General features: G+C 43.1%; 1 protein-coding gene across 10 annotated transcripts in view; it reads right to left on the bottom strand.

Moving 5' to 3' along the window:
* SYNCRIP (synaptotagmin binding cytoplasmic RNA interacting protein) overlaps positions 1-6,166 on the bottom strand; it is a 28,730-nt gene extending 22,564 nt beyond the window's left edge. For 3 of the 10 annotated variants that reach the window (XM_082634412.1, XM_082634413.1, XM_082634411.1), the window contains exons 1-4: positions 5,125-5,313; positions 3,592-3,751; positions 2,784-2,902; positions 2,549-2,656 (exon numbers count right to left, since the gene is read on the bottom strand). In XM_082634412.1, the coding sequence (XP_082490538.1) occupies positions 2,549-2,656; positions 2,784-2,902; positions 3,592-3,739 (375 nt within the window). In that variant the 5' untranslated portion in view covers positions 3,740-3,751; positions 5,125-5,313. Of the gene's footprint in view, positions 1-2,548; positions 2,657-2,783; positions 2,903-3,591; positions 3,752-5,124; positions 5,316-5,392; positions 5,622-6,054 lie in introns of those variants that run through there. The other 7 variants (XM_082634414.1, XM_082634415.1, XM_082634408.1 and 4 more) reach the window with 6 other exon arrangements.
* Between the last annotated feature and the right edge of the window lie 17,732 nt (positions 6,167-23,898).

Here is a 23,898-nt window from a genome sequence, read left to right as displayed (position 1 = left end):
ATTTTCTGGTCTCCAATTAATTACTGAGTAGTGCTTAGTGAACAACACAAAATATTGATCTGTCAACAACTTTCAAGGCAACGTGTACCTATTCGGCCCTTCTAAAAAATGACTGCACCTAATTAGGCTGAAAATAATTCTCTCCTGAAGAAGGAGATGGTTAACTTCTCTCTCCCAAATCTAGCTTTCTTACCCAATAAATTTCCCTGTAACCCACACTTCTAGGTACCTACCACCATTCTGGGAGTTTCACCAACCTTTATAGAAATTACACTCCTCCAATTAAGACCAGAAACTTAGGAGTTGCAGGAAAAATGACCTCTTATTCATCTGACATTCAAGTACCATGCTTCACAGGACAGCATGGATCACTCAGAAAAAATGAGAGCCAAAATGATTTTGAAAACTTTAAGAAGCTGCAACAATGTGACATAACCTCTACATATTACCTCCCTAAAAGTGAACTGTTAAAATTTACACAACTCATATTTACTCAGAGCAAAATTTCTCTTCATCTTTTATTATAAGCAAAAAGACTAGAAAGAAGTAGTCCACTGTTAGCCTAAGGAAAAAACAAGAATTATTCCTTTTCCACCATCTCACCCACAAAGCACAAAACTGGTTTTCTGAATAATAAAAGCAACCCAATAATCAGATGATAAATTCTGAAATAAAAAGAAACACTAGGCACAGGACAAAACTTATCAAAATGCTATTAAGTGATTTGGGGGTCACTTTAGTCTTTGAAAATGAAAACGCCTAGACAGATTTTAAATATTTTCTACTCAAAGAACATTAAATATTTATGAAAAAATACTGTAATTGATAACAACTCCTTTATTCCTAAACTGTCTTAACAAAAAAGCCCAGAAAGTGCTACATGTTTTAAGTAGTCTTTTTCTATTATCTCCAAATATATTTGCTTAACAGTACAACACTGGGTTAGTAACAAAAATAAACTCTTATCTATTACTATCACATAAACTAAACCATTAAATGGCTCTTCTTCCCTTTTTCCCATATGTAATCCCTGCGCTTCTTTCACTTTAATCTTTAAGTGACCCAAATAATACCTTTTATGTCACTCGCCAAAAACAAAAAGGAAAAACTTATTCCCTCTGAAAAATATCCTATAAAAATGTCTGTCTTCGACGTAGAGAATGGACTTGAGGACACGGGGAGGGGGAAGGGTAAGCTGGGACAAAGTGAGAGAGTGGCATGGACATATACACACTACCAAATGTAAAAATCGGTGCTTTGCAACCACCTAGAGGGGTGGGATTAGGAGGGTGGGAAGGAGATGCAAGAGGAAGGGGATATACGTTTGCATATAGCTGATTCATTTTTTTATACAGCAGAAACTACAATAAAGATGTTAAAAGAAAAAAAGTCTGCCTTCTTGCCACAATTTAAGTCACACTAAAGCTTTAAGCCACTCCCTTCCAAAGACAGAACTGAATCTCACAAACGAAATTTTCAATTTTTCATAAAATTTTAATAACTGTCTCAGTATAGACTTAATTGCAGCTGATTAATTACAATGAGTAACAACTATATTCCATTTCTTTGGAAAAACTAAACTTATAGCTCAAACGCAATTCACTCACAGCTACAACTGCAAAAGGCTCAAATTTATAGATGGCATTAACGTCTAACTCCATATTCCAAGCTTCTCTCTCCGCACAACATTAAAACACACCTGACACCTATATTGTTCCTAATAACTTATTTTCTTAAACCATAACCCTTGGTTCAAGAGCAGTGGCACACTATATTAAGAGTACCAGATTAAAACTAGTATGATCACCGTCATATTTGCTATGAACTAAAAACTCAACACAACTAAAAAACACCAAGATCAAAACCTAGTCGACTTTGAGGCCATTTACTCTTCTGACTTTGGGGATGGGGGGAGCGCAAAGGAAACCTACCCTCAGCCTCAGTTTCCTCATTTACATTTCCACAGTAATCCATTTTATCCTTAAAAGCTGCTTTCAGAATTGAACAAACTGGCCTTAAAAACCCATACTAATGGAAGAAGGAGGAGGCAGTGTTAAAATACTAAACCCATTTAATTTGGGGGCTTGAGAATCCTAAGAAAAGCAGTCAGCTGCTGAATGTACACACTCCACCAGTATGGGGTGAGCTGATCCCCTCCCATTTTGGTTCCACTGTCAGTTAATCTGGACTTGCAGGTTTCTAAAAAAATATGGTGGCTGTATTTCTTTAAATCTTTTATTTAGAATACCAGTAACACAGATTTAAGAAACAGTAGCTAGCTAAGAAGAAAAACTTCAGAACTGTTTTAGAAACAAATTGTTAAAGGCAAGAAAAACAGTAATTACAAAAGATTAACAAATTATCTCATGGTCATTAACTCGCAACATCAAAAAACCCCACAAAAAACAAACAAAAAAACACGAAAAACAAAACACACCAACCCATTTCACACCCAAGGAATATTTACCAAAGCTAGAAAATAGAAAAAAAAAAAAACAAACAACTTTAAAACTGAAAGGAGTAAAAAAGAAAGTTTTTAAAGACATACCTTAATTTTTGCCTCATCTGGTCCTTTGCTAGAATCTGCTACTTTGGTCCCCTGTTTTTCTCTCTGCCTGTAAGTCTTCATGACTCCACATAAAAAGGCACTTTTGTTCTGCAAACGAATTTTCCAATCGTATTTAACAATAATTATCTTAAACGTACCTAAATATATAAAACTTGAACTATCAAAACTACTCAGGTTTTTTATTCTTTTTACACTGACACTAGATTAACGTTACCTGAACATGAGAGAGATCACTGTCTTTAAACTGCTGAAGAACTGCCAATGCGCCGTCTTCATTGAATTCTTTTAAAGCTTCGATAGCTCTTTCATCTAAATCGCTATGTGCAACCAGCCCTGGAGAAGAAAAAACTTAATTAATTGTCAACTTTTAATATTTTTAGAAGGTTTTTTTTTTTAAAAAAAGACCATGTTTGCCAATACAGGTGCCAACTAAGAACTCTTCCATGCCCCCTTATCATCTATATAGTGAAAAACACACATACCTTAGCCATTCTGAACGGCATTATGAACTAAATAAGGCCTCTCAACCACTTTTTTTTATCTTGTTCTGTGTCTAAATCAGACAATTCTGAACCCTATTTCTACAGCAAATATATAGGCTCACCAATTCTAAAACCAACCAACGAAGTACCGAGCATTACAAATGAACCTCTACTCAATTTCAAATACCACTAGAAAAAGCAAGAGCCACACGGAGACAGACTACAAGTCTACAGTTACCAAGTTATTTAACAAGAATCCTACTATAAAAATACCCCCAAAAAGTCACATGGCCTGCTTCCAATATTTAGCAGCTGTTGCTACCATCGTATACTTATCCATCTGGCCAGCCAGCCTTTACCTCCTAACCCTTTCTCTTCCCTCCCTCTATACACCTTAACCTCTAGTTCACAACTAGCACAACAAGGCAAAACTCCAGGTCCCACACTAATTGGAAACCACAAAAAGTTGCTATTTTAGCTCAAAGCCAGAAATCCAATAGAAAAATTTCATGATATAATTTTGCAAGTGTTAGTTCTTACCTGCAACGTAAATTTCATCTAGTTTTTCAGCAACTTTCTGTGGTAAACCAGCATCAAGCAATGTCTGAAAATTTTCTGAATGGATAACTGCAGAAGTAGTATCCATGGGCTCTTCAGTACCATTTCCATTAACATGTTCTGTAGCCATGTTTCCAGAGATCTGTTCAAACGCAATAAGCAAAATTAAACTAGGATCTTCAGAAAGGGTAGAGGACAATATGAGAGCCCCAATCTTTACTTTCTCTACCAATTTCTACACCAGCCAGCCTGCACCTCCCTTTAAAGAGGCCTTACTTGAAAGTCACTGTCGCCTGACAAGCCACATTCGGAGCTCAGGGCACAGAAGGACGGATCCACTACGTTTTTCCTTAGCACCACCCCTGACTCACCTGCTAACACTCCCTAGGAAAAACCACATTACAAATGGAGCCCAACCAGCACGAGGACGAGCCAGCGTGCCACATGCAGCTGTGCCCGTACGGCGAACGAGGTGTGTGTGGAGCAAGCAAAGCTGGGCTTTTCCCTCTCAAAGGTAAACCCCCGAAGTGCGCGCTTTTCCCGCCTGCCGCTTAAAGATCGGTAACAACAGCCTGCGAAGAACAAAGCGCTCACACAAGCTACCTTCCCACCACCCAATTTCTCCACCCTTCACCCGCACACCCCAAAGACCGCCCCCGACTCCGCACCCAGAGCGGCAGCCTCACCGCTGCGGCCCCCAGGAGCCCAGCAGAAACACGTGCTCTGCGCCTTCCAATGTCCTACAACTTCCTTCCACGAAAACCCACCGAGTCCCAGGCCAAGACCACCGTCACCGGCTCCCAACAGCAACCCCAAGCCGCGGCCGGAGCCCCCAGCAAGCAGCAGCAGCAGCACAACCTCGCCCCTCGACACCGAGGCCGCGGCGGCGCCAGGCCACAAGCTCTCCCCGCCCCCCAGCGCCGCCGTCTCGGCCGTGACACATGGCTCTCTCTGCCCCGGGCGCCGGCGACCCCCGGTCGCTCGCCCGCCCCGCCGAGACGTGCGCCGCGGCGCGCGGTGCAAGTCCCCCACCCCTCGCCGGTCCCGGCAGCGACTGCGGCGCGGGGGCCGGCGGTGCCACCCCCGGGCCGGGGCCGACAAGCCGGCGGCGCGAGGGCGTTCCGCGAACTGCCCAACGCTCGCCGGACCCCGAGCACCACCCAACCCCGCCGCGCGGCTGCGGGACAGGACCGGCTCCTCTCCGCCCACTCCCGCGCCGCGGCGACGGCCACGACAGCACCAACTCCGCCGCCGCTCGTGGTCCGCGCGGGCCACGGGGGCGCCTCCTCCCTGGAGCGCCGCAGACAAAGCCCGAATGGCAGCAGCACATGGACGGGAGAAGGAAGTGGCGGCGCGGGCCGCGGCCTACTCCCAAGCAGCCCCAGTCAACGTGCTCCTCTCTTCCTTGGAATCCATTTTCCAGAAAAGCCGGTTTCTCCCCGCACCGCCCTCCCCCAGCTCACTCCACAATGTCACGGAGCTCCCCTCCCAGACCCGGGTCCCGGCGGTCGTTACCTCCCCGTCGGGCTGCGGCGGAGGAATCCTGTCCGAGGAGATCCGGTTGCGGGCAACGCGTGCTCGCTGCTCCCTGGGTCCGGCGCGAGTGGAGCTGTTGTAAAATGGCGGCCGAAGCTCACGCCGCTGGCAGCAAACCCGATCCAGTTCCACTCGCCTCCGAGCGCGCTCCCAGTGCGCGCGCGCGCCTCCGCGTGACCCCCCCTTCCCTTCCCTCCCCTCCCTCGCGCGTCCGCTTCTCTCACTCACTCCTTCAGCCCCTGCCCACCTCCAGCTCCTCCTTCTCCTTCTCCCACCACCACCAGTGTCCGTCCGCCTCTTCTCTAGGCCTTTCTTCTTCCCCTCCCTGCTCCTTTCCCCCACCGCTCGCACTGTCGTCCGCGGCCGCTCTGGCACGAGTGGCCGCCCTTCCCCTCCTCGCTTGCACGCTCGCACGCTCGCTCCCTCCCTCGCTCTCTCGGCCCAGTCCCCCCAGTCCCGACCGACTCGGCTCCTCTCTTTCTCTCTCCCGCGCTGACGTGACGACGTAGCTTACGCCTCGGGACGCGCGCCCGCGGGCTCCGCCCCCACGCCCGCCACCTCCCTCGCTCCTCACCGCCCGGGAGGGCGCGAGACCCCGCCCTTCCGCTCCGGCGGCGGCGGAGGGGCCGAGAGTGAATGAAAGGCCCGCCCCTTCCCCTCCCGGCACTCCCCCTCCCGCGCCCCTCCGAGCGGGGCGGGGCGGGCCGGCTCAGCGTGTCCCACTCGTTCTCCTTTGTCAGGAGACAGGCATCTCCCCACCCCGCCCCACCCCACCCCCACCGCGGCACCACGCGCACGCCCCCCCACACCGAGCTGCCGCTCGCCCCACCCCCCCCGCCCCGTCCCGGGCCGGCGGGGAACGGGGCGGGGGGCGCGGAACGCGAGCGGAACTCCGCGGAGGGTACCCACCGGTCCGTGTGCGCCCGGCCCCCGCCCCGGGCGCCGCGGCCGCGTAGCCGTTCCAGGCGGTGTCCACGCCGCCGCCGCCCCGCGCTATCCTAGCTCGGGAAGCTGCAGGCGCACGTGTCCCCCGGGGCGGGGCGAGGCAGACAATGGGGTGGCGGGGGAGGGGAGCGGCGCGGAGCCCGCGGACCTTTGGTCCACCTGGCCGGCGGGACTCGAGTGCGGGAGTCCCTCCTGGGAAACTGGGACTCCCTGGCCGGACAGTGGGAACTCCGGGGCCCCGCGCCCGCGTGGCTTCCCTTCCACGGGAACCTTGGGCGGAGGGAGGGGCGCCCGGGGCTCGAACGAGGAAACCCCGGCGGCTGCTTTTGAGGGGGAACCGGCTGGCTCCAGTGGAGCGAGGAGCGGCTCCCGCCTTGGGATGCTACGAAAGCCAGATTTGGAAGCAAAACCGCTGGGTGGTGAAGAGTTGTGCAATACTCCGTTTCAGTCCCTGGCCTTTTCAGCAGTTAAGGGCTTCCTCACGGCAGTTTGAGCAACTTGCAGCAGCACAGAGCTGCGTGGTTAGAGCAACTGTAAAGAGCATATCTGTTTCTTTTCGAAAACCTTGGCAATTAAATCTTAACTATAGTGACACTTCTTTTGTAACCGTATACTAGGTACAAGAAAGACAAGACAAAGGCATTTGCATTTCAGACGCCGTATGGATACTAATTTTGTTCAGTGCAGCTGTAATGAAAAACAGGAATAGTGTCCTTTTCATTAAAAAAACAAGAGCTCACTGGTTCCCTAAACAAAAAGTTAGATGAATACTGCTCTAAGTGCTTAAGCACTTCGTATGCCAGATTATTTTCATTAGTACCTGGATCAAGATATGAAATTTTTGAAATATTTTGACCAAAAGACTAGCCAGTCGGTTTAGTAAGGATCTGGGCACTCTACTACCTAAAATTTCTTCCTGTCATACATGGACCTGCTGTTGTATTCAGCTCATTCAGCAATAGGGATTTTAGTTCATAATTCGAAGGTTGTAGATAATGTTATAAATGAAACCAAATAACCAAAATGTTTAATACAAAAATATAATAAAAACTGAGTAATCCTATAGATGAAGGAATGAAAACAACAGATCTGAACCATCCAACACTTTAAGACTTTCCTGGGGATCAACTTCCCTTTAAAAAAAGAAGAATGAGAAGGAGAGGGAGGGGGAGGGGGAAGAAGAGCCTCTACCTAGGCAATGTCATCTACCAGATGACCAGACCTCCCAAATTGAAATCTCTAGTTCTTCTTTGACCTCTAATTCCTTTGCCTAACCCACCCACACGACACCTTTCTGTGGGCTTTAGGCACTCCAAATCAACATTTCAAAAAACTGAGCACAACATGGTCCCCTTCATCATCCAGCTCCAGAGTTCCCATCTCAGTGAACATCACCCACTTGCATCCAGCAGCATTAGCTGAAAACCAGGGAGTCATTCAGGACAGTACCTTCTCCCTCAAGGCCGTATCAATTAACCAAGTCCTGTCAGTTTTGTCTGCCTAATATATCTCCACTTCTCTCTGTGTCGCACCCCGGGGATAAGCTACCATCACTTACCACCTGGACTAATGATAGAGCCTCCTGATTCATCCATCCTTGCAGCTTTTCTAATCCATTCAAAGCCGCACACGTACGCGCGCGGCATGTGTGTGTGTGTGTGTGTGTGTGTGTGTGTGTGTGTGTTTGGATTTTAATTGCAGATAAGATCTGCTTAAAACCCTTAATTAGCTCCCCAATACACTTAGAACCAAATCCTTAACTAGATCAACAAAGCCTTCCATGACCTGTCCCACATATCTCCCCAGCTACATCTCTGCCATTCTCCCAGCTTCAGCTGGCCTTCTCTCAATTCTGGCATTTCTCAGTATGGCACACATTAAGGACCTAGACAGGAACTTAGACAGAGATGCCCTGAGCAGGCCTGAGAAAAAAGCTATCAGCTATGCTCTCCAGTTGACATCTTGTTGAGAGAAACAATGTTATAATTTTCCTCCTGACCTGCGGAACTTCTTATTCCAGGCTTGATGCCAAGAATTACTACTATTACTGAAACATAGGGAATCCCTAATAATACTTTAAAACAAAAAACAAAAAACAAGAAACTAATAGATAGATTGATTCACTTGGTACGATAGATGCACTGGACTAGATTGAAATGTATGTGAAACATCTGGCACAAGAAAATTCTCAAAAAATTCTCAATAAATATGTGTCCTTACTTATCTGAATCCTCTTTAGTACCAAACACAGGATTTGATGCTCAATAAATATCAGTATTTACTGAATAAAACCGAAGAATGATAGGCTGAGACCCAAAACAACCTTGATTCTAATCCCAGATCAGCTACTAATGGGTAGCGTGGGCTTGGGTAAATCAGTTAACTTCTCAGAGTTTCGATTTCCTCATCTATAAAAGAAGTGCATTGAAAGAGATAATTTTTTAAGATCTCTTCTAGCTCAAACATTTTGCAATATATTTTTAAAATTTCTCAAACTCTTTCTCTGGGTTCTCATGGCTTAAAAATATTCAAATGTCCTATTTGCCACTAAAGATCTTCCTCATTTGAATCCCAACTTTCCTTTACAACAAAATAGCCAGCTATTCACCTTACATGAACCCTTGCTCCAAGCAAAAATAACAGCAACAATGACAAACATTGATATTATCTGATTTGGGATATCATCTCCACTGTGGTTGTGGAGAAATTGACACATTCGCTGTTAGTGAAATGAGAGATTTTTTTTAATAAATAAATAATCGTCATATTTATTAAGCCCTGCTCCCCCAAGTCTGTTCTTCCATCCTTCCACCATGAATGCCTTGTAACCTGGTACTTGCCGTCCAGCTAGAAATACCACTTCCAGCCTCTGGGGCAGCCAGGTGTGGCCAGGTGACTTAATTCTCCCCAAGGGAGTGAGAGGATAGATTGATATGACTTTATTTACAAAATAATTAGACTATAATGCTTACTGAAGCATTGTTTGTAACATACATATATATGTGTGTGTGTGTTTTGTTTGTAAAAATGTATATAAGCTAAACATCAAGTAATAGGGGACTGGGTAAATAAATTATAGTGTGCATCCATAGCATGGATTATTCTGGAGCCATTGAAAAGAATGAAGTAGCTACCAATGTCCTTAAATGGAAAGAGATCCAGGTTATATTCTTAATTTTTTTTTAAAACCACCTAGAGAACAATGTAGAGTGTGACATTTATTCATTCAGTTGAGCACCTTCTGTGTACTAAGCTCTGTGTTATGCACTAGGTTCACAATATTGTATGTCAATATAGACACAGATTGACCCCTGGCTCATGAAGCTTGCAGGTCTGTGTGAATGTGTATAACAAGGTATGATAGATATAAAGATTTTTGTTTCTAGAGAACAATTACAATTAGAAGGATGGGGTGGGTGGAGATCACCACTTTTTACTTCATACACTTTGGTAATGCTTAACTTGTTGCAATAAATATTTTTAAGTTAATTATTTATGGGCCTCATTACTGTTTTTCCATCCATGTAACCTTTGAATTAGTAAGAAAATGGAGACCTGTTAAGTTGCAATTAATCAAAGCCAGGCATAAAGTTATGCCTGTTTGCCTGTTTTGCTTGTCATCCAAATTCTTCCACTATTAAATGCCAAACTGTTTTTTTAATATCATATTTTCTTCTTTTCTATATTTTCTAAACTTTTTGCAATTACCATATATTAATGTTATAATGAGAAGAGGGGGCTAGAATTCATATGGGAAAAATTCACACCATTGTTCTTTTCACAGAACCATAAAAACCTAGAGTCAAAGCTTACCCTTCCCCCTCCCCATATCCTCAAGTCCATTCTCTAGTAGGTCTGTGTCTTTATTCCTGTCTTACCCCTATGTTCTTCATGACATTTTTTTTCTTAAATTCCATATATAGGACATATATACACTACCAAACGTAAGGTAGATAGCTAGTGGGAAGCAGCCGCATAGCACAGGGAGATCAGCTCGGTGCTTTGTGACCGCCTGGAGGGGAGGGATAGGGAGGGTAGGAGGGAGACGCAAGAGGGAGGGGATATGGGAACATATGTATATGTATAACTGATTCATTTTGTTATAAAGCAGAAACTAACACACCATTGTTAAGCAATTATACTCCAATAAAGATGTAAAAAAAAAAAAAACCTAGAGTCAAAAGAGACTGTGAAGTCATTCAATCCACTCTTTCTAATAATCAAGAAAGTTTTTGCAACATCTCTTTCTCATGGTAATTGAATGGCTGATATGTTAAAATTTAAAACTTCTGCTCTGCAAAGACACTGCACAAGAGAATGAAAAGAAAAGCTACAGACTGGGGGGAAATCTTTGGAAAACACATATCTGTTAAAGAATTAGTATCCAAAATATACAAAGAACTCTTAAAGCTCAACCATAAGAAAGCAAACAACTCAGTTTTAAAATGAGCAAGGGAGGGCTTCCCTGGTGGCGCAGTGGTTGAGAGTCTGCCTGCCGATGCAGGGGATGCGGGTTCGTGCCCCGGTCCGGGAGGATCCCGTATGCCGCAGAGCGGCTGGGCCCGTGAGCCACGGCCGCTGAGCCTGCGCATCCGGAGCCTGTGCTCCGCAAAGGGAGAGGCCACAGCAGTGAGAGGCCCGCGTACCGCAAAAAAAAAAAAAAAAAAAAAAAATGAGCAAGGGACTTCCCTGGTGGTCCAGTGGGTAAGACTCCGTGCTCCCAATGCAGGGGGCCCAGGTTCGATCCCTGGTCAGGGAACTAGATCCAGCATGCCGCAACTAAGATCCCACCTTGCAACTAAGATCCCGCATGCCGCAATCCTTTAGTTTCCCATGCCGCAACTAAAGATCCTGCACAACAAAGATCCCACTTGCCGCAACTAAAGACCTAGTGCAACCAAATATGTTTTTTAAAAAAATAAAAATGAGCAAAATATCTAAACAGACACCTCATCAAAGAAGATATACAGGTGGCAAATAAACATATGAAAAGAAATGCTCAGCATCATATGTCATTAGAGGATTACAAATTAAAATAGTGAGATACTGCTACACAACAGTTATTATGGTCAAAATCCAAAAAATGGATGCTAAATGCTGGCAAGGATATGGAGCAACAGGAACGCTTATTCATTGCTAGTGGGATGCAAAATGGTACTGCCACTTTGGAAGACTGCTTGGCAGTTTCTTACAAAACAAACATACACCGTATGATCCAGCAGTCATATTCCTTGGTATTTACTCAAATATGTTGAAAATTTAAGTATACACACACACACACACAGACCTGCACAAGGATGTTTATAGCAACTTTATTCATAATTGCCAAAATTTGGAAGCAACCAAGATGTTCCTCAATAGGTGAATGAGTAAACAAATTTTAGTACCCATATAATGGAATATTATTCAGTGCTATCAAGAAATGCACTATCGGGCTTCCCTGGTGGTGCAGTGGTTGAGCGTCTGCCTGCCGATGCAGGGGACACAGGTTCGTGCCCCGGTCCGGGAAGATCCCACATGCTGTGGAGCGGCTAGACCCGTGAGCCATGGCCACTGGGTCTGCGCGTCCGGAGCCTGTGCTCCGCAATGGGAGAGGCCACAACAGTGAGAGGCCCGCGTACCGCAAAAAAAAAAAAAAAAAAAAAAAAAAAAGAAATGCACTATCAAGCTATGAAAAGACATGGAGGAATCTTAAATGCATTTTGCTAAGTGAGAGAAGCAAATCTGGAAGGGCTATACACTACATGATTTCAACTATATGACATCCTGCAAAAGGCAAAACCATGGAGACAGTAAAAAGATCAGTGGTTATGGGGCCTCCCTGGTGGCGCAGTTGTTGAGAGTCCGCCTGCCGATGCAGGGGACACGGGTTCGTGCCCCGGTCCGGGAAGATCCCACATGCCGCGGAGCGGCTGGGCCCGTGAGCCATGGCCGCTGAGCCTGCGCGTCTGGAGCCTGTGCTCCGCAACGGGAGAGGCCACAGCGGTGAGAGGCCCGCGTACCGCAAAAAAAAAAAAAAAAAAAAAAAAAGATCAGTGGTTGTCAGGGGTCCAGGGGGAGAGAGGGAGGGTTAAATAGGTGTAACACAGGGAATTTTTAGGGCAGTGAAACTATTCTGTATGATACTATAACAGTGGATACATATACATTCGGCAAAACCCATAGAATGTACAACATAAAGAGTAAACCCTAATGTAAACTATGGACTTAAGTTTATAACAATGAATCAATGTTGGTTTGTCAATTGTAACAAACGTACCAACTAATGTACAATGTTAATAATAGGAGAAAGGGGCGGGAGAGGGATATATGGAAACTGTACTTTCTGCTCATTTTTCTTAAATCTAAAAACACTCTAGAAAAATAAAATCTCTTAATTTCTAAGGTCCTAATATTTTATAGTAACATTTTTTAAAAGTTTTATTTATTTTATTTATTTTGGTTGTGCTGGGTCTTAGTTGTGGCAGGCGGCCTCCTTAGTTGTGGCACGTGTGCTCCTTAGGTGCGGCATGCATGTGGGATCTAGCTCACTGACCAGGTATGGAACCCGCGTCCCCTGCATTGGGAGTTGGATTCTTAACCACTGGGAAGTCCACCACCAGGGAAGTCCCAAGGTCCTGACATTTTAAATACACTTGAAATGCTAGGTATCCTTTTTATTGCTTTTAGCTTTTTTTTTAATTAGAAGTTTAGTCTCATTTTAGCTGTTTGCATTTTAACATTTACAATGGGGTTGATGGATTAAATTACAAGAAGCCACAGATTTTATACAAGTAACGACAAAAAGAACAAGGATTATGTAAACATAAACTGAAAGAATGTTTCTGTCAAAGTATTCCCACTCTACTCTGAATGGAGTCTCAGAATATAAGTAACCTTTGGTTGTTCAGATATTCAAGATGAATTGAGGCACAAAAAAGGAAAATTTAGTAATAATTTTTTCACTGAACATGTCATCATGTTGTGTCTCAAAGCTCTTCCCAAGGGTAACCTTACCCCAAAGCCCTGCTAAAGCAGCAGCCTAGGCTGTCACATTTTTACTCTGCACGCTCACCCCTGCCTTGTCACAACTAATTGGATCAGCATCAGGTACCAGACCATACCTAGAGCAGAACCAAAGATAGAGTCAGTGTCTTGAAGAGGGAGTTAGAGCTGGGGCCATGAGAGGTCATGTCAAACTAAAATTATGAGGAAGCAGAAACCATAAATAAGCAGAAGCTAAGAGGAATCCCCTCACTATATTTATCATTCCACAAATATATTTTGAGCACCAGTTATGCGCAAGGCACTTACTGAAGCACCAGATGAGTAAAGCAGAAATGTCTTTTGCCTTCATGGAGATCACAGCTAAGTGAGAAAAAAGAGAGAGAGGCAGAGAGAGAGAGAGACAGAGAGAGAGAATAAGTAAATTAATTAAATATTTATAAAATGTGATCAATGCAAAGAAGAAATTAACGTAGTATAGTGTTACATTGGGTTGGTCAAGGAAAGCATTTCTGAGGAAGTGATGTTTAAAGTGAGGAATGAAGTGGGGCTGGAAGAATATTCCAGGCAGAATGAATAGCGTGTGTGAAAACTCTGAGAGGAGAAAAAGCATGGCCTTTCCTGAAAAGATGCCAGTGTGGCTGGAGCATATTTGGTAAGGGAGACAGTGGCTCAAGATGAGTTTGGAGAAGTTGGTGGGAGATAGATTATGCAGGACTATATAAGTAAGTATGATAGGAAGCCATTGAAATGTTTCCAATGTTTAAAATTAGTATTTAGAAACGGAAGAGAAGTTGGGGGTTGACAATGGACATGGAAACAGGTAAGGGATAGGAGTTACTTGGACAAGGGTATTGCAGAGGAAATGGAGAGAAGTGGACATACTCAATGTGTATTATTTTAATATAAATTTATTTATTATTTTTTTATTTATTATTTTTGGCTGCGTTGGGTCTTCATTGCTGCGCGCGGGCTTTCTCTAGTTGAGGCGAGTGGGGGCTACTCTTCGTTGCGGTGTGTGGGCTTCTCATTGCAGTGGCTTCTCTTGTTGCAGAGCACGGGCTCTAGGCACGCAGGCTTCAGTAGTTGTGGCTCGTGGGCTTCAGTAGTTGTGGCTCGCGGGCTCTAGAGAGCAGGCTCAGTAGTTGTGGTGCACGGGCTTAGTTGCTCTGCAGCATGTGGGATCTTCCTGGAGCAGGGCTCAAACCCATGTCCCCTGCATTGGCAGGCGGATTCTTAACCACTGCACCACCAGGGAAGCCCCTCAACGTGTTTCTTTTTTTTTTTTTTTTTTCAGTACATGGGCCTCCCACTGCCGTGGCCTCTCCCGTTGCGGAGCACAGGCTCTGGACATGCAGGCCCAGCGGCCATGGCTCACGGGCCCAGCCGCTCCGCGGCATGCGGGACCCTCCCAGACCGGGGCACGAACCCACGACCCCTGCATCAGCAGGCGGACTCCCAACCACTGTGCCACCAGGGAAGCCCCCCTCAACGTGTATTTTGAACCTAGTTTGCAAAGGACTTAGTGATAGACTGATGGTAGGGAGTTGAGGAAGCAATTGATGGATGTTGGTGCCGTTTGCTGAGCTGGTGAAGACATAGGGTAACATTTGTCAAGAACGTATCAGTTAGGAGTCAAGGAGAGAAGCAGAGCCATGACGAGGATTCTGGAATCAGGGGTTTCTCATAGGAATAAGAATTCATATGCTGGGAGAAGCAATGGTCCAAAAGGAGAGTTGGAGAAGGAGAGCTGAGTCACTAACCAGCCCTTCTGAAGCCTGGGTGAATAAGGAGACCTTGCAGGGGAATCTGGGAAGCCTAGCACATCCAGTTGCTGGCGTGGGAGGGGACCATGAAGGAGAACTAGTGGAGAGCTATGTGGAAGGCTGTTTTGTGGTGGGTGGCAGGCTTGGAGTCACTGTTGGTTTTCAGTGTTGACAGTTGGGAAAAAGAGCTAGATATGTACCAGGGAAGAGAGAGATCAAGCTAAAACCCACCTCTGCATCTCTTTTTCACTACGTTTAACCAAGTTCTTGGGTAGCTTTTTTTTTTTAATGTTTCTTCAGTTTCTTTTAATCTGGAGCCAAACTGTCCAGTACCATAGCCGCCAATCCCATGTGGCAAATTAAATTAATTGAAATTGAATAAAATCTAAAATGCAGTCCTTCAGTCACACTGGCCACCTGTCAAGTGCTCACTAGCCACATGTAGCTACTGACCATGGTACTGGACAGCACGGATACAGAACATTTCCATCATCACAGAAAGTTATATTGCACAGCACTGATCTAGAACAATCCATTTGCATTTTCAATTGTCTTGTAATAAATGTATTTAAAGCCATGTGAATGGATAAAATCACTGAGGTAGAAGAGTAGGAAAAGAGCAAGGACAGGAAGTCCAAGGATTGATCCCCAGAAAGATCAATTTATAGAGAATGAGTAGGCGAGAAGCCTGTAAAGAAGCATGAGATGGAATGACCAAAGAGGTAGGAGAAAAACCAAGAGAGAGCAATGTTTCAGAAAAGAAAGGAGGGTGTTTAAGGAGGAAGTGGTCAACTATGTTGAATGAATGCAGTTAAGAACTGGAGTAAGGTGGTGGCGCAGTGGTTAAGAATCCGCCTACCAATGCAGGGGACATGGGTTTGAGCCCTGCTCCGGAAAGATCCCACATGCTGCAGAGCAACTAAGCCCGTGCACCACAACTACTGAGCCTGCACTCTAGAGCCCGCAAGCCACAACTACTGAGGCTGCGTGCTGCAACTACTGAAGCCAGCCTGCCTAGAGCCCGTGCTCCGCAATGAGAGAAGCCACCACAATGAGAAGCCCATGCACCGCAACGAAGAGTAGCCCCTGCTCGTTGCAACTAGAGAAAGCCCATGTGCAGCAATGAAGAGTAGCCCCCGCTCACTGCAACTGGAGAAAGGCTGCACACAGCAACAAAGACCCAACAGATCCAAAAGTAAATAAATAAAAATTTAAAACAACATTAAAAAAAAAGAATTTGGGGTAAGACTGGAATAGAACTTCTTAAGAAGAGCAGTTTCAGGAGTGACATGCTGGCAAGAGCCAGATTAGAGTTGTGTAAGGGGCCAAAGAGAGGGGAGGTGGAGGCAGCACAGGCAGACCGTTCTTTCGGGGCCTTTGGGAAAGGGCCCAGAGAGATGGTTGGTTGCTTAAGGGGGATGTGGGTTCAGGATAGGTTTTTTTTTTTTTGTCTTGTCTTTGTTTGTTTGCTTTGGTTTTTAAGATGGGTGATATCTATCTATCTATATATAGATAGATATAGATATAGATAGATATCTTTCTATCTTGTATATACACATATATACCTGTGGATGAGGTCCAATAGAAAGAAAAATGTTGAGGAGAGAGGAGCTGAAAAAAGGAGAAAGGTTTTGGAGAAGGCAAGAGAGAAGAGAATAGATGTAAATAGTAGAGATGGATGGAATAGAACAATGAAAAGCAGAAGGAAAATAAAGCAAATATCCAGAGATGGGCAAAGATAGTCTGAGAAAGGTCACACACAGCAAGAGAGGAGGCACAAACCATCAGGTCTTTGAGCCTCCTTGGTCCTGTGTCCTCGCCAGGTCCAGATCTTGTAGGTGTTGACTGGACAATCATTCTATCATTGAGTCTCAGATTCCTCAGTCTCCTCCTATGAATGCCCACCCCATCCTATGTGTCCTTTAAGTAATATTTTCTTTATTTGGCTAAATTGAGTTCCTTGATCTAGCACAAAATGGCCAATTAGAACACACCCATTTACGATTTAACCATTTATATGAATCAATTACATTATTTTGTCAATTTTTTCATCATAGCTGATAAAACATGACATAATTGACTAGTTCTTCTCTCCTTGTATATGCATAGTGGTAAGTCTAGTGGTTAAAAGGCCAGCAAGAAAAATGTGAGGAAATAAACATCCTAGATAACTGAACCACAGAATCTTCCAAGAAGAGAAAGAGAATCATATAGCTTATCAGGCTACTAACCTGTATATCCTCAGTCCTGCTTTTATTTTAAATATATTTTATTGTTTTTTATTATAAAAGATAACATATGATCCTGATAAAAATTCAAGCATTATATAAATATATAAAATAGAGGGTAAAATGTCCTATAACTTCATTGCCAGAGATGGTTACTGTATAAAAATACAAACGGTATATATTTCTTCTGATTTTCTCTCTCCAGATACTAATATTATATTCATATATTTGACAATAATTGTTTCCTATTATATATATAATATTATTAATATAACTTGATTTTTTCACTTAATACGTATATTTTGGACACCTTTACCTACCTTTCACAATCATCATCAATTATTGCAATATTATACTCTTACAATAATAAATATATTCATATCCTTCAACTGACAGAATTGCAACATATAAAGCATATTGAATAGTTTTTTACTACAGGAAACATCTAGAATGCTTGTCCTATATTCAGATGTTAAAAATATGTCCAAATGACAAGGCTTGTTCACATTACTGATGTACTTACTCTGATTAAAGATGATGGTAAAAAAATAAAATAAAAATAAGATGATGGTAATATTTTGACCACATGGTCATTGGTTGCACACGAGTTCAGAGATACCTTGAATTCTTTTGAAGTCTGCATTAGACAATTCAGTCACCCACAAGCTAAACATGAAATGTAATAATAGTGTAATGGCATATTTTAGCCTAATTCCAAAGCCAAAGCCAATTTGCAGTGTAATATTTACAGCAAAATTTAGACTGCAGCCAAAGCTGCACTTAGAGGCAAATTTATATAATATTCCATGTTTCCACTTTGGAAAAATATAGAATGAAAATAAATGAACTAAGCATAACATTCCTATCAGAAATAAAGAACTATGAAATAATGTAAGATAAATTTAAAAAGGAAAACCAGAAAACATTAATTGAAAAGTAAAAGAAGAATGTAATTGATATATATACCCCCAAACTATCTTTCCTTTTAAAGAAAGAGTAATGCAAATAAATGTCAGGCAGTCTGTTTAGGGAAAGAGGGTGAAAACACACTTCAGCAAATAAAGAATGATAGTAGAAGAACAAAGATTATTTTTAATGATGAATATTTGTGTACTACTTCATAATACCTGGATATAGGTTTGCAAATATTGATAAAATTGAAAAGTTTCTGGAAAAATATATCAAAATTAAGTGAAGTAGAAAATAGAGACTTAAAAACTAGGAGAGAAATTGAAAAAGAATTTATAACCCCGCAAAGGGTTTTTGGCCTAGATAGTTTGAAGAGCGGATTCTTTCATGGACTATATAATTACAATGTTATATAAACTGTTACAAAAAATAGAAAAAGAAGGAAAGTTTCTTAGTTCATTTTATAAAAGCATCATGATATGAAATCGTGATATAAAACCTGACAGAGTATGCATGCATGTGCGCGCGCACACACACACACACACACACACACACCCCCACACAAGCAGACCAATTTCCATTATGAAAAGAAATATTAAAATCCTAAATAAAATAAGTACTTACAAGTTAAATTCTACAATTGATTAAAAAGAAAAAACAGTAGAGTTTATCTCTAAATACCTCCTCTATTACATCACATCAATAAGTCAAAAGGAGGAAGCTATATATTCATTTAGTTAGATGATAAAAGGGTGTCTGATAAAAATAATATCTACTTTTGATACTTTTTTTTGTTTCTTTTTTTTGTTTTTTTTTGTGGTACGCGGGCCTCTCACTGTTGTGGCCTCTCCCGTTGCGGAGCACAGGCTCCGGATGTGCAGGCTCAGTGGCCATGGCTCACAGGGCCCAGCTGCTCCGCGCCATGTCAGATCCTCCTGGACCGGGGCACGAACCTGTGTCCCCTGCATCGGCAGGCAGACTCTCAACCACTGAGCCACCAGGGAAGCCCTACTTTTGAATTTTAATAATAGTAACCTAGAAACTGAATAAAACTTTCTTACAATAACAAAGAATACTTTCGTGAAATCCAGGCAATATCACACTGAACACTGAAATATTAGTGTTTCCATTAAAGTAAGGCATACAAAAGGAAACCTGTCCTTATTACCATTATCTAACAAGTGCTGGAAATTCTAGCAATTAAAATGAGATATGAAACAAATAAGAAGCATAACTGTGGAAAAGAGAAAATAAATGTATCATTATTTACAGATGATAAAGTTGTATACTTTTATTACTAGTAAGAAAGGTCACTGAAGTAGCGAGATAAGAAAGCAATCACCAACACATTAGATTTCCTATATACCAGCAATAGCTAGTAATAAAAGTATGGTGGAAAAGACTTCTGATTTGCAATAGAAATGATTTCACATATGTGTATATTTACACACATAGGCATACACAAACATATAAAACATTTAGTTACCTTTAAAAGAAATATGAAGATCATATATTAGAAAAATTACAAAATTTACCTTAAGTAATATAAAAATAAGACATATAAATGGAGAGAAAGAGCATAGCTCTGGATGAGACTGACTGAATATTGTAAAAATTGTCAATATTTCCTAAATAAATCCAGGAAAATAAACATCTGGAAATGAAGTTAGCAATATATGTCAAGGACTTTAAAATGACTATATTCTATTATCCAGTTACAGTTTTACTTCTAGGGCTTTATCCTAAGAAAATAATCATAGACCTTGAAAATATTCAAGTCCAAGGGGGTGTATAGGTAATAGTGTAATGTACTCTACATAGAAAACAGGAAAAAAAATTTAATTTAATGCAATATTATTATTAGCGTTACGTGGGCATCTCACTGTTGTGGCCTCTCCCGTTGCGGAGCACAGGCTCCGGACGCGCAGGCTCAGCGGCCATGGCTCACGGGCCTAGGTGCTCCGTGGCATGTGGGATCTTCCCGGACTGGGGCACGAACCCGCGTCCCCTGCATCGGCAGGTGGACTCTCAACCACTGCGCCACCAGGGAAGCCCTTAATGCAATATTATTTTTGAGCACTTGCTGAATGCCAGATTTTGTGCTCAACAATGGAGATACAAATGAACATTGTCCCTTCCCTCACAAGACCAAAAGTCATCTGAGTTCAGTAATAGGGGAAACATGCTGTTAGAGCTCTTAAGAAGAATGACTCACCTGGATTTAGGGGCCAGAGAAGGTTTAGCAAAGTATCACAAACTGGGTGGCTTGAAACAACAGAAATTTGTTATCTCACAGTTCTGGAGGTCAGAAGTCTAAAATCAAAGTGTTGTCATGGTCATGCTCCCTCTGAAACCTTCCGTGCCTCTTCCTAGCTTCTGGTGGTAAGTGGGCAATCTTTGGCTTTCCTTGACTTGCAACCATATACTCTAATCTCTGCCTTCATTGCCCCATGACATTCTCTCTGTGTCTGTTTTTTTTTGTTTTTTTGTTTGCTGTACGCGGGCCTCTCACTGTTGTGGCCTCTCCCGTTGTGGAGCACAGGCTCCGGACGCACAGGCTCAGCGGCCATGGCTCACAGGCCCAGCCGCTCCGTGACATGTGGGATCTTCCCAGACCGGGGCACGAACCCGTGTCCCCTGCATCAGCAGGCGGACTCTCAACCACTGCATCACCAGGGAAGCCCTCTGTGTCTGTTTTTATATGACCATCTTCTTATAAGGACACCAGTCATATTGGATTAGGGCTTCACCCTACTCCAGTATGACCTCATCTTAACTAATTATACCTGCAACGACCCTATTTCCAAGTAATGTCACATTTTGAGGTACTAGGGTTTAGGACTTCAACATGTCTTTTTGGGGGGGGCAAATCCTGATTTAATAACTGTTGAATGAATGAATGTGATTTGGAGAACTGGAAGAGGAATTTGCCTTAGATCAGAGGAGGGACACCTTTCCATTGCAGTAAGAGAGAAGGGGAAAAAAAAAAACAGTGGATACATATAATGGTTGGTGTAAGGAAATTGTCATCCGAAGTCTTCAAAATTCTCCATGAACAGGAGGGTGAAATCTCTGCCGAGGTGAGGGGAAAGTTGAGGCAGAGGAGGGAAGAGTTAAGAGGTGTGGAGGAGAAAGAAAGTCAGAAATGGGAAGGAAAACTGACAAGGGAAAAGAAGAGTGCTTAGTCGCATTGAGGGCCTGCTTGGGGTTGGAGACCATGAACGTATAGTGGCACAAATCTGTCCTGCTCTGTGATTTCTGCAGCAAGGCAAATGGTTGGATTCATCTGTAGTTGGGGTATTGCCGAGTAGTAACCAAGGAAAGAAAACAGGGATAAGGGGATAAGAAATATTGCAATGAGAAGCCCACTGATATGTAATGAGAGGTTCTTTTTTTTTTTCAATTGAAGTATAGTTGCTGTATAAGTTACAGGTGTACAATACAGTGATTCACAATTTTAAAGGTTATACTCCATTTATCGTTATTATAAAATATTGGCTATATTCCCTGTGTTGTACAATATATCCTTGTAGCTTATTTATTTTGTGCATAGTAGTTTGTACCTCTTTTTTTTTTTTTTTTTTTTTTTTTTGCTGTACGCGGGCCTCTCACTGTCGTGGCCTCTCCCATTGCGGAGCACAGGCTCCGGACGCACAGGCCCAGCGGCCATGGCTCACGGGCCCAGCCGCTCCGCGGCATATGGGATCCTCCCAGACCGGGGCACGAACCCGTATCCCCTGCATCGGCAGGCGGACTCTCAACCACTGCGCCACCAGGGAGGCCCAGTAGTTTGTACCTCTTAATCCCCTACCCCTATGTTGCCTCTTCCCACCTTCCCTCTGCCCCCTGGTAACTGCCAGTTTGTTCTCCTGTGTCTGTAACTCTGTTTCTAGTTTGTTATATTCACTAGTTTGATGTATTTTTTAGATTCCAAATAAAAGTGATAGCATAGAGTATTTGTCATTCTCTGTCTGGCTTATTTCACTTAGCATAATACCCTCCAAGTCCATCCATGTTATTGCGAATTGCAAAATTTCATTCTTTTTTATGGCTATGTATTACACTGTAGGGGTGTGTGTGTGTGTGTGTGTGTGTGTGTGTGTGTGTGTGTATCCTCTTTATCCATTCATCATTATCCTCTTTTTAAAAAAATATTTATTTATTTATTTATTTATTTGGCTGCACCAGGTCTTAGGTGCGGCATACGGGATCTTCGTTGCTGCGTGCTACCTCTTTAGTTGTGTGGATCTTTAGATGCAGCATGTGGGATCTAGTTCCCTGACCAGGGATGGAACCTGGGCCTCCTGTATAGGGAGTGCGGAGTCTTAACCACTAGACCACCAGGGAAGTCCCCATCTCTGTTCTATTTATCCATTCATCTGTTGATGGACACTTAGGTTGCTTCCATATCTTGGCTATTATAAACAATGCTGCTATGAACATTAGGCTGCATGTATCTTTTCTAATTAGTGTTTTTGGTTTTTTTCAGATATATACCCAAGAGTGGCAGTGCTGGGTCATATGGTAGTTCTATTTTTAGTTTTTTGAGAACCTCCATACTGATTTCCACAGTGGCTGCACCAATTTACATTCCCACCAAGAGTGAATGAAGAAGGTTCCCTTTTCTCCACATCCTCGCCAACTTTTGTTATTTGTGCTCTTTTTGATGATAGCCGTTGTGACAGGTGTGAGAATGGCTACCAACAACGTGATATGTGATGCTGAGAACTACATTTCATTGTGGTTTTGATTTGCCTTTCTCTGATGATTAGCGATGTTGAGCATCTTTTCATGTGGCTGTTGGCCATCTGCATGTCTTCTTTGGAAAAATGTCTGTTCAGGTCTTCTGCCCATTTTCAATGAGGTTGTTTGGGGTTTTTTTAATGTTGATTTGCATAAGCTGTTGATATATTTTGGATATGAACTTCTTATCAGTCATGTCACTTGCCATTATTTTCTCCCATTCAGTAGGTTGTCCTTTAGTTTTGTCATTGGTTTCCTTTGCTCTGCAAAAGCTTTTAAGTTTAATTAGGTCCCATTTGTTTATTTTTGCTTTTATTTCCTTTGCTTTGGAAGACAGATCCAAAAAAATATTGCTATGATTTATGTCAAAGAGGTTTCTGCCTATGTTTTCCTTTAGGAGTTTTATGGTTTCCCGTCTTACCTTTAGGTATTTAATCCAGTTTGAGTTTACTTTTCTATATGATGTTAGAGAATGGTGTTTGTTTTTTGTTCTGTTTTGTTTTTGGCTGTGCTGCGCAGCTTGCAGGATCTCAGTTCCCCGGCCAGGGATTGAACCTGGGCCATGGCAGTGAAAGCCCGGAATTCTAACCACTAGGCCACCAGGGAACTCATGAGAATGTTCTAATTTCATTCTTTTACATGTAGCTGTCCTATAATGAGAGATTCTCAACTATTTGTGCATGAACTACTTTGCCACTCTGGTGAAGCCTATGGAATCAGTCTCAAAGTATTTTTAAATGCATGAAACAAAATATATGGGGTGACATATGAAAGCCCTTACATTAAAATATAGTTGCCAAAATATTTAAACAAACCAAATGTGTGCTACAGTAATGTAGCTATGATCTGAATGTTTGTGTCTCTTCAGAACTCAAATACTGGAATCCTAACACCGATGTGATGGTATTAGGAGGCTGAGCCTTCCAGAGGTGATTGGGTCATGAGGGTGGTGCTCCCATGAATGGGATTAGTGCTTTTATAAAAGATACCCCAGAGGGCTTCCCTGGTGGTGCAGTGGTTAAGACTCCACACTCCCAATGCAGGGGTCCTGGGTTCGATCCCTAGTTGGGGAAGATCCCACAGGCCGAGTGGCATGGCCAAAAAAAAAAAAAAAAAAAGGGACCCCCACAGAGTTCTCTTACCTCATTTCACTATGTGAAGATACAATGAGAAGTCTG

This window comes from Mesoplodon mirus, assembly GCF_964341445.2.
Source record: "Mesoplodon mirus genome assembly, chromosome: 10".
Lineage (NCBI taxonomy): Eukaryota > Metazoa > Chordata > Mammalia > Artiodactyla > Ziphiidae > Mesoplodon > Mesoplodon mirus.
Note: the sequence above shows the minus strand (reverse complement) of the source record. Positions and strands in the feature narration are given on the sequence as shown.